The sequence below is a fragment of the Electrona antarctica genome, assembly GCF_951216825.1.
Source record: "Electrona antarctica genome assembly, chromosome: 9".
Lineage (NCBI taxonomy): Eukaryota > Metazoa > Chordata > Actinopteri > Myctophiformes > Myctophidae > Electrona > Electrona antarctica.
This window is the reverse complement of record NC_136790.1, coordinates 33,775,960-33,787,921: the sequence shown is the minus strand read 5'-3', so window position 1 is coordinate 33,787,921 and position 11,962 is coordinate 33,775,960. Positions and strand designations below refer to the sequence as shown.

Here is an 11,962-nt window from a genome sequence, read left to right as displayed (position 1 = left end):
GTGTTAGAAGTGCAGGAACTCAAACTCAGAACTCAAACAAAGGTAGGAGAAGAACAAGAAGATACATGAACTTGACTTTACTTGGTAAATAACATAGGAAAACAGAAGTATATACTGAACATAAAACATGACACTAACTTAAGATTCAGCACTGAACAAACACAAGGCAGAGTTTAAGGGCACGTTCGGAAATAGTGCACTGAGCGCACTGTGCAATGCCAACTAATAGGCGAGTGCACTCCGGTGCGGTATTTATGAACGTGCCCTAAATAGTCACTGGAGCTCATCACCCAACCTGGCTCAGCTAGTCCCCACAGGTGATGGCACTCAGGGCAATCAGAGTCAGAGGAGCAGGACTTGGGAGAGACAGAGGAAAATCATGTGCAAACAGGGAGGGCTCAGGACGTGACCATGACAGTAGCCTACCTCCCGCTAAGGGACAGATCCCAGATGTCCATCTAGGCCACTCTGTTCCACAGGACAACTCAGAATGACGAGTCATCACAGAGACGTGTCAACACGGAGCAGAGGGCACAAGCTGGTCGTCGCCTCGTCGGGGGAGGACATCAGGATAATGGCTAGCCAGGGCTCTGGCGCGGTTCAATCATCAAGACACTCAACGCGGAGCAGAGGTCACAAGCTGGTCATTAGGGTAGGTAGGGCCCTGCACAGGCTGGCCTCCCAGGTCAGCGCAGGCAGGAACACAGGACTTGACAGGAGCAGGAGGGTGAGGTCCTCTCCAAGTCTCAAGAAGGCAGGAAGGACAACATAGGAAGTTAGGATACTGGACAGTGGGGAGTCAGTTGGGGAGCGCAGGGAGAGAATGGCCACGGTGTGCTCTGTTCAGCGCTGGGAGTTTTGCTGGGTCCAATGATGGCTGGATCTTACTGTCACAGCTTTCTGGTGATATAGGACCAAAATGCAGGAACTCAAACTCAGAACTCAAACAAGGCAGGAGAAGAACAGCTCAGGACGTCACCATGACAAAAAAAAATTAACGGGAAAAAAAGGGTACTTATTTATTATCTTGTTTTTGTTGTTGTTGCAGGTGTGGTAGGTGTAGGACTACATTTGAAACTCGGGAAATATGTCGTTGAATTCTGCAAACGTATTGATATTAACAAGAAAACGTACCGTTGTCTTCTAGTTCTAATGGATCTCTTCTCCACTAGTCCCTCCCTATAGCATTTTAGTCTACCCTAGCTTTTAATTGTTGACGAAATATATCAATATATTGTCTTAGTCATCATACCAGCTTAGTTTTTATTTATTTAGTTCATGTCGGTGAAAAAAGGTATAGTCGATGAACATTTGTTCTCATAGTTTTAGTTGACAGATTAAAATGAACAGTAACTGCATGGAGTCTAATACGTTTTCCACCACTGCCTAACTGTGCCAGCAGGATGAGAACGGTGTTCCACGGCGGCAGAGAGGTCCAAGGAAGAAGATGAGCCGTGCCCGTCAGGACCGCGTGAAAGTGCGACGCATGGAGGCCAACACCCGTGAACGCAACCGCATGCACGGCCTGAACAACGCTCTGGACGGCCTGCGCAAGGTATGCTACTTATTGATGTATTCATGACTTACCGGTCATTTATTTTAACCCATTGAGACAATTCTAAAACTTCTAAATCAGTAGTTCTCACACAAGACTTTTCAAAAATGTGACTCTTTTTGATACAGAGACAGTCATGGCAGCAAGACGTTTTTCTGCAAAATGAGTTAACAGCACAGGCAGACTCTTCACATACTAGAGCATGTCTGAAATAAATGTCAGAGCTTAAATCAACATGCAAATATGAAATAAATGCTTAAACATGATGTAATATTAGAGTCCACAGAAGTGAGCCTTTCATGCCCGTTTTCTCAACTCACATTACTCTATAAGCCATAGCTCAAACTGGTGGGTCAAACTGAACAACCAATATGTCAATTTGAAGCTATGATTCCCTAGCCTGGTTAATAAACCAGACCGAATCAGCCGTTGGCAAAAATGTTTTGCCTACCAGCGGATTACGGTCTGGCGAGGCTCAGTAGCACGCCTCTTTCCTACAACCGAGAACAGGTCGGACCAATCGGGACACGGTATGCAATATGGGCGGGCTTTGGTACAGTGACGTTCAATGCTTGAGACTTTTGACTGACAGTAGCTCTGACCAATTGCATCAAAGAGAAAATGTTTGAACCCGCCCCCCGGGAAATGAAATCCAAGTGGAGCCAGCCCAGACTAATATACCGCGACAGTGTTGTGTGATATTAGTCTGGCTTATTAGCCAGGCTAATGATTCCCTGCTTTCATATGAATTAAAAAAATGCAATGACTGTCGGTCAGAAGCGGTCACAAATGTTCAAAAATAGCAGATGTACAAGCTCACAGACAGTGACGAGTTGTGAGCTTGTACATTTGCTATGACACATCCATTCCCTGTTTTAAGGGGTTAATGTTTTTTTTCTTCATGTATGTATGTATGTATGTATGTATGTATGTATGTATGTATGTATGTATGTATGTATGTATGTATGTATGTATGTATGTATGTATGTATGTATGTATGTATTATTTATTTGTATATATATTATTTCAATATTTGGGGACAATGGACATTAATCAACATTTAATAAACATGAACACAAAAGACAAAACAATTACAGTACGATGAAAACAAAAATGACAACAATGAAAATTGAGGAGATAATTATGCATGATTGCGAGTTTGGTGGTCTTTAAGCCATTTAACATTTAAGAGTTTGAGACTAAATAACTACATTGGAAAATTAAATACTGTACATTGTTTCATTAGGTGGTGCCCTGCTATTCTAAGACCCAGAAACTGTCCAAGATAGAGACCCTGCGCCTGGCCAAAAACTACATCTGGGCCCTGTCTGAGATCCTCAGCACCGGGAAGAGACCTGATCTGTTGACGTTCGTCCAGACCCTTTGCAGGTAAAATAACGAAGTACATTTACTCAACAATTTTGTAGGATCTGTACTTGACAGAATCAATAAACAGAATCAGAATCGTTACATTCCTAACAGTACCCATCCCTATACCTGCAGGGGGATCTCCCAGCCCACCACCAACCTGGTGGCCGGCTGCCTTCAGCTCAACGCTCGCAATTTCATCATGGCAGAGCAGGACGCTTTCGCAGGAAGGTCGCCGTTCGATGCCCTGTACCCTCCTTACCACCACCATCATCTTCATCACCATCATCACCACCACCACAGCGGCGATGGGGAGAGTGCCACTGGCGTGGACAAGCCCTTCCGGCCTTACGGTGCCTACTACGACACCTTTTACGAGAGCACGACTTCACCCGAGCGCTCCAACTCGAGCCCCCCGATTTTTGATGCCGGGGCTGCGGTAGCCCCCTCAGGCACCCTCAGCCCCCCGCTGAATTTTAATGGGATTTTCTCCCTCAAACACGAGGAGGGGGGAGTGCGGGATTACGGGAAGACCAGCTGCCACTACGGCGCCGCCTTGCGCTACTGTGCCGTGCCAGCATCGACTGGTGGGAGAAGTCCCGGCGGCGGCACTCTGCACGGCACCATGTCGAGAGGGGGCTCCGCCCCGGCGGACATCCACCCCTATGATGTACACCTCCGGGGACAGTTTTACCCCCTCAACGACGACATAAACACACCTTTTCACGATTAAAAGAACAATGAGAGAGAGAGAGAGAGAGAGAGAGAGAAGAGAGAGAACTGGCTATATAGAGCAATGATTTTTCAACGTTTTTAATTTCAAGGACCCTCAGTTTGGAATGCATTAGGCCACCGACCTTTTGTGTGTGTGCTAATTCGAACACAGTTTGAAATGCCTGTACATACAAATGTACAGTTTATTTATTTATTTATTTATTTAGTTTTTATTTTATTTTTCATTCTTTCGTTTGTTCAAATGTATTCATGTATTTACTGTATTTATAAAATACACAGCGTTTAGGACTCCAGACAAGGCTTTAACATTTCATGACTACGGCAGTGTCATTAATGTTACAGGTCCTTTTGGTTACATTTTGTACCCTCACAGTCACACATTCTTTCCTGTTGTCTTTTTTTTCCATATCGTCCAATATGGTATGAACTGCAGAGTTTATAAATTGTAAAATATCTACAGTGAATTTAATAATGAAAGATTAAATGTTTGTAAAAAAAATGGATTTGTACAAACACATTGAACAGATTCTCATGCAAATATAGTGTATAAGAGCACAAATTATTTAATTTAGTCGGTGTTGTGACACTTTTGTGATGAACTTTTAGCCACTGAAATAAAATTAAATAAGTTCAATATTCAATGGTTGGCTGGCATATAAAGTACAATTTATTCCTTATTCACAAATGGAAAACAAAAGCACAGGTTTTAGCCCACTAATATATGCAACATTTTTGCAGAAGTGTTTAGGGGGCATATAAAGCATGCAATACTTAGGCACCATTTTGTATTTCAACCATTTGGCACTTTAGCAATCAATTGAACAGCTGTGAAACTTTGTGTCTTTTCATGAGGAACAACTTTGCCACTTAGATCTCTGACCCTTAGCTCTTCTCTCAAGTTCATGTTTCTATGGCTTATTGTCCATATTGCATATTGCATTTTCCATAGTGCACTTAGCATTGCTTGGCCCCCACATTGCTGCTTGCAGCTATATTTCATTTTGTCTTGTGTGTGTGTATGTGTACACAGCCAATCTTCACGTTACCGTTATCATCCCATAGCTATGGTCCAGTAGGTCCATACTGGCCTAACCAGGAGGCTCTGTTAGGCTGTTATCAGCCTTAACGCATGTGCTGTCACGTGACCTGTCCAAGTTCCGGCCAAGCGGAGCTGTGATTGGCCAGTATTCACTTTGATTGGCAGTTGGGACGATATTTTCTCAAAATATGATTTTCAGTCAGAATCGGACTTCGCAACGTTTGGCATGGCGACTGGATCGCTCTAGCTCGCTCTGCGGTGCATGCCTCTCATGGCTCAAGTCCGCTTCTGACGGCGCGCCTCCGACGTGATTGGATCATAGGAGGTTAGGGCTGAAAGTCTAATGATTAGCGAGGCATCCTGGCCTCCTGGTAGGCCAGTAGCGACCTACTGGACCATAGCTATGGGATGATACGGTAACGTGAAGATTGGCTACAGGACCGTGTAATACACACACTGAAGACAAAATGAAATATAGCTGCAAGCAGCATTATGGGGGCCAATCAATGCTAAATGAAGACCCATAACGGCACCATTCAATGGTATGATTCCTAGGTAGTTCTAGGTATCGGCAGCATCACAGTAGGCTCACGCCTCTTCCTGTGTCTTGAAGATTATTTATATCATTAAATTAATTTATGTAGTTAAAAAATATACATATTTGCCTTAATTTGAAACGTTTCTTCACAAATGAATTATGCATTGCAACGTGTATGTTTGGAATAGTGGCTTTTTGGCATATATTTGTGGTTTGTTCTGACGCAACTTCTAGCATATTTTATTTTATTGGTCACATTCTTTTATCATTTCGCATCAAATAAAAAACTTAAGTCTATGGTTTGTTTAAAATTACTTTGCTGTTATCTCAAAGATTAAGACATTAATTCAATTAATCAAAAATATGAATAATCCTAAAGCATGTGGATGCGTTGCCTGTAAAAAGGGACAGACGGAAGGACATGGGAGGCAGGGAGAGAGACATTGCATGCTAGCATCGTTTACCATCACGCTGCTACACACACACATGGTGTGTGTACTGTGTGTGTGTGTGTGTGTGTGTGTGTGTGTGTGTGTGTGTGTGTGTGTGTGTGTGTGTGTGTGTGTGTGTGTGTGTGTGTGAGCGTGCACGCGCACACACACGCACGCCAGCTTCCGCCAGCTTCCCCCTGGGCAAAGCTGGCAGTGTGCCAGCATGGTGACAGACTGCCAGTGCAGACGTGTCCCCATGTGTCCCCGCATTGTCATCCAAACGCACATTATATGCCACATGACAACTGGGTATACCGACTCTATGACAACTAAAAGCCTGGGTACCGACTATAGGCTAAATGACAACTAAAAGCCTGGGTACCGAGGTTACATGACAACATGTAGCCCTGACATCTATAATGAGAGAGTTGAGGATTCATTATTTTATTTATATTAAAAAATATATATTTATATATAAAAAAAATTGGGAACTCCTCCTTTGGTCCACCCTGCATTTCTGGGACATGTGAGAATGTCCCAGTAAAAAAAAAAGAATCGTAGGTGTATGGGATTTTTCCACTAAACCCGGTTGAAATTCACCCGAACACCTGCCTGTAGAAAAACCAGAGATGTGGGCAGGGAAACAAACCTTTCGAATAGAAGGAAGCATGCACGACTCCATCTCGTCTCACTCACTTTAATCATTTTATCACATTTTACACAGAGAAGAAATCCAGCACTCACGGCAATAGCTTTTAAGGCACTTATTTATTTTACGATAGGTAGGTTAGGTATATGGCACACAACGAACGCATTGCGGCCGAAGCCTTCGTCAGCGTTGTATACTGCACACAAAAACTGGTGTCACATTTATAGTGCAGTCGCATAACATTTAAATCAACCATAATTATATTAAGCTTATACATGATTTTAAGTCAATAAGGCACAACATGCCTGATGCCAGTCACATATTAACCCATATAACAACAACACATCTAAACAGTAAGAAATTAATAATAGTGTTAATAGGGCACCATTGGCTGAGTCCTTAAAAAGAAGGGGTAGGTTGAGGGTCAATACTCGGAAGACCTATATAGCTCATAGAATATTATATTAAAGTGCTAAAGTAGCTACAAAACTTATTAGAAGAGAAGATAGGTTGAGCAACACATCACTAGAAAACATTGTTTAGCAATGATTAATAGAGGGCATGTCTTAAGGCCTCTCGTCCCTAGAAGTACACTAATAAAGCTCTCTCAAAAGGTAGTCATTATCTCTACAACACAAGGGACAATAGTAGCCTCACAGTTAGCTATATTTAGGGGCCTCGTCCCTATGCCTGATTATTATAGAAAACAACCTAGTAAAATTCCGAGAGCCGAAGACTGAAGACACCTGTAGCCTTTCTATACGTTTGATGATTTTCCTCCATGTTTCAGCATGCATTTAAATATGAAGTTGTGTGATCTATATTATTTGTGTGACTATATGCCTTATATACTGGAGTACAGAATTAGGAGTTGCTCCTTCTTTAATCTTTATTATTTTTTAAGAATGATTGGGACGAGGCCCCTAAATATAGCTAACTGTGAACAGGGAAACAAACCTACCTTCTATGATGTCACTGCAGCATCATGACGCTACCCAAGGGTACATAAACCAAAGCAAAGCAAAGCAAAGCAAAAGCAAAGCAAAGTTACTATATTTACCCAGGGTATCTGGGCTAAGCTCAAGAACTTGTTTCCAGCCAGGCCCTGCTCATAGAACATTTCATGGTAGTGGTTCAATGCCTTGCTCAAGGGCACTTCAGCGGTGGTAATTTTAACGTGTCGGACCACTGATTCGAACTGGCGACCTTCCGGTATCAAGACCGCTCCGCAATCCGTTCGGCCACCGCTGCCACACAGAATGCTTATATGCTTTGAGTTTATCCAACACGTTGTTGGGCCTACACATAAACATGGGCACACTCTGGACCTGGTGATTTTTAGAGAAAAAACAAACTCACTGTCCACCTAGAGATTCTTAAAAAGTCAACAGTCGCCTATAACAAAGCCTTGCGTCTGGCAAGGCAGGCATATTTCTCTGGCATTATTAATGAGAACAAGAAAAATGCCAGAGTCCTATTCTATAACGACTTTTAAACCCCCCCAGTCCTACAAGCAAACGTCGTTCCCTGCTTCTAAAGCTATAAGTGCTTGCCCTAGCCCCTTAGATAGCACTTTATGTAGACTTAGGTGACCTTCACACCAGAAAGCTTCACTGCGATTAAAATGATACTACTGCACATTGTCAGAAAGTGCGCTTCGTTTGGCAGGTGTGAAGCATCATTCGAATCCTAATGCGCATCAAATAACCGCATTCTACTCCGACCAAAAACGGGGGTTTCGCTTCGCTTCCAATCCCACTTGATTACGATTCGGTGCAGGTGTGAATGCAATCCGCAGCAAATAAAGGAAATGAAGCAACAATGTGGCGGGTGAGGAGGAGCTTGATTGATTGATTGATTGAAGAATTTATTAACAGTTTGCAGAATTACAGTACATTTCAAGCACAAACTCAATACAAAGGCTGTTAACTGTGAGTGGACGACCCAATTAAGCATTACACTTGTTTCCAATAGGGTCCACCATGTTCAAATCATCAAAACATTTAGAGACGTACAAATAGACACTTCTATAGACAGAACAGGAATTCATCATAAAGGAGGTAAAAAGGGAAAAGAAACATATACAGTGAGGGGAAAAAAAGGGGTGGGCGGTGGGGGGGATTCACGTTCAGCTCTGTTAATTTGTTTGTTTTCCTTGGAGGAGCTGCGTTGGGTCCCCAAGTCGGCTCCGTGGCCGTACCTTGAGTTGGCTGTGTGGCCGCGACCGTCTCTTGTGTTGTCCTTGCGTTCGTGTTTGAGGGATTCCGATTTTACAGGGGCCAGTTTCGAATTGCAGCCGTCCGTAGGTGCCCTTTGAGAGCGGTTTTGAAAGAGTCAAGGGATTCGCATGTCTTAATGACAGTTGGTAGGGCGTTCCACATTTTGGTGGCATAGGGAGCGAAAATAATTTAGTCCCTTGTTTGTGCCGAATCTGGGTTCGTTGCACTCCCTCTGGTGTTGTGGGTGTGGACTTCGTTAACATTAAGGAAGTATCTAGACAGGTACATGGGTATCTTGGTGGTGTATCGAATCTTGTGGACCAGACCCATTGCAAGATGCTGTACTCTGTCGTCGACCCTAAGCCATTCCAGCCTGTCGAAGTGGGCAGGGGTGAGGTGGGTTCGGGGGGCTAGGTCAAGTAGGAGCCTGACCAGTTTGTTTTGGGAAGTCTGGAGCCTGGTTTTAAGGGCCTTTGAGGTGCTGTGGTACCAGGAGGTGCATGCATAGTCAAAGAAACCCTGTACAAGGGCTCCTGTTAAGGTCTTCAAGGTGTTTTTGTTGACCAGTGAGGAGATCCTGTAAAGGAATCTTGTTCTATGGTTGACCTTTTTGATTACGTTGGTGGCCATTTTATCACCGGAAAGATTAGCCTCCAGGATGGAACCTAGGTAGGTAATTTCATCTTTACGTGTGATAACATTGTCACCCACTTTAACCAAGAAGCCATTTGCCTTGCTGAGATTACTATTAGAGCCAAAGAGAATGGATTCAGTTTTTCCCAGGTGTAAAGATAGTTTGTTATCAGCGAGCCAGGTGCAGATTCTACCGAGTTCAGAGCTGAGGGCATTTTCAACCTGCAGTTTGTCCCTGTCCGAGACCAGCAGTGCTGAGTCATCTGCGAACAGGAACAAGATGCAGTCACAAGCTGAAGTCATGTCGTTTACATATATTAGGAACAGTAGAGGCCCTAGTATGCTTCCTTGTGGAACGCCACAGCTCACTGGGAGGGGGGGGGGACAGTGTTCCGTTCACTTCCACCATCTGTTCTCTCCCCTCCAGGTAGGATTGCATCCAGCTCACTGATGTGCTATCGAAACCAATTGCTTTTATAGCTTGTTAACCAGTATGGAGTGGTTCACGGTGTCAAAAGCCTTTTGGAGGTCCAGCATGACCATGCCGCAGTATTTGCCAGCGTCCACCTCTTGTTTGATGTGGTCGCTCAAATAGAGAAGGCATGTGTCAGTGGAGTGGGATGTTCTGAAGCCAGATTGGAACTCGTACAATAATTTATTAGTGGCAAGATACTTTTCAACCTGTTCATAGACTATTTTTTCCATCACTTTCGAGATGGAACTAAGAATAGAAATAGGGCGGTAGTTTCCGGGGTCTAATTTACTCCCTTTCTTGTGCAAGGGGGTTACTTTGGCCAGTTTGAAATCTTGGGGGACCTGTCCCTGTTTGATGGAGAGGTTTACTATGTGGGTGATGATTGGAGCTATAGAGATGGCTGAGTCTCTGAGAAATTTGGAGGGAATGTTGTCATGGCCTGTGGCCTTGTGGGGTTGGAGGGCACTCAGTTTCTTAATTACCTCATCAGTTGTTACCATAACTAGTTTAAAATCGTCTTTACAAACACCTAGGTTTCTGTAGAAGGTTGTAATGTGCTCTACACCAAAGAGCCCAGAGTGGGAGGGCAGTTTGTTAACCAGAGTTGTTGCTATGTTTGTAAAGAAGATATTCAAGTAGTTGGCCACATCAAGGTTGCCAGTGATGAGAGTGTTGTCCGATTTGATGTTTATGTTTGAAAACCTGGTTTTTAGTTTCTGACCATAGCCTAGTTGATTGTTTAGTAGCTTCCAGAGCTCATGAGGATTGTTTTTGTTTTCCTGTGCTTTATCATTGATGAAGTTACTTTTAGCTGATTTGGTCATGGCAGTTACACTGTTTCTTAGCTTGATTCGTTGGGTATTTAGGTTGTTCATACGAGCTTGGCGAACACTGTCGAAGCGCTTGGCTAGCTTTGACTTGCATTTTAGAAATTCAGAGCATTTTTTGTCTCTGGCTTTCATTGCAGCCAGTATGTCCGAATTCATCCATGGTTCCGAGCGGGTTTTGCCCCTGGTGGTTCTCAAAGGAGCCATGTTGTTCAGTACTGATGTATATTTGGTTTTGAAGCCAAGCCAAGCTTCTTCGACAAGTGTGCTTTTAAGCTCATCGGACCAATCCAGACTCTCCAATACTTGGTTAAAGACCTCACTAGAGTAGTTTTTGAGGTCCCTTGATATGACTGTTTTGTGGCAGCCGGTCTTAAGTTTTTGTATTTTGCGGGTACAGAATATCATAAAATGATCACTAAGCCCACATACAATAACCCCTTTCTTGGAGATTCTGGATTTGTCCGAGGACAGAATGAGATCAATGACAGTTTGAGTAGAATCACACACTCTAGTGGGTTGGGTAATTAGCTGACTGACACTATGTAGATCACAGAACTTACTGAATGACTTAAACACAGGTGCTTCCTTATGTTGCATGTCTGTATTGTAGTCGCCAATCAGGATTTTCTCTACACATTCCTCCTCAGCTAAGCACCCCTCAAGTATATCATAGAACCCATGTTGGTCAGGCGGTCTGTAGACGGTGCCCACTAATACCGATTTAGCCTTTTTGAAAATTAATTCAACCCACACAGTTTCAATTTCATCATGCTGTAAGTCAGTACGAGTAACATATTCAGTGTCTTTGTGAATATACATACACACACCCCCACCATGCCTGTTTCTGTCGTTTCTGATCAAAGAATAGTTCTCTATTTCAACTTCTGGGTCTTTGGTTGACTCATCAAGTTTAGTTTCAGAGAAGCTAATGATGTTCGCCTTACCGCTAAACACAGTTGGAGACGGAGAAGGCATATTTTACGCAGCGCAAAGATGTCCCGTTACCGTGGATAGACATGGTCGAATGAGGATACCGAAGCCCTGGTCAAAATGAGGACGAGTACATTAATCAATTGCTTAACACTAGAGTGTCTAGGAGGTCTTTTTGACCTGAAGTGAGCTTACCTGGCCTTACTACAGTCATGACCTGAAGTCAGCTTGTGTTGTACCTGGCCTTACTACAGTCATGCGAGTGTTTTAAGGAAACATAAAAACACTGCAGTGTAGCCTGCAGTGTCTGTCTGTCTGTCTGTCTGTCTGTCTGTCTGTCTGTCTGTCTTTCTGTCTGTCTGTCTGTCTGTCTGACCACTGTGTGGGGAGTAGGGACTTTGTCTGTCTGTGCCCAAAGGAACAGTGCGTGCGGAGGGAGAGAGAGAGAGAGAGAGGAGGAGAGAGAGAATGGTCCAGTCCCCGACGGCACGACAAATGCACGTTACGAGTATAATTTGAAAACCATAGATTTCACTGTGTAGGCTATAGTTTAGGAATTG

At 43.6% G+C, this 11,962-nt stretch overlaps 1 protein-coding gene across 1 annotated transcript in view; it reads left to right on the top strand.

The window, feature by feature from the left end:
- neurod6a (neuronal differentiation 6a) overlaps positions 1-3,656 on the top strand; it is a gene marked incomplete at both ends in the record, with an annotated part of 4,149 nt that extends 493 nt beyond the window's left edge. The window contains 3 exons of the mRNA XM_079510663.1: positions 1,403-1,555; positions 2,802-2,944; positions 3,059-3,656. Of these exons, the coding sequence (XP_079366789.1) occupies positions 1,403-1,555; positions 2,802-2,944; positions 3,059-3,656 (894 nt within the window). The remainder of the gene's footprint in view (positions 1-1,402; positions 1,556-2,801; positions 2,945-3,058) is intronic.
- Positions 3,657-11,962: the final 8,306 nt, after the last annotated feature.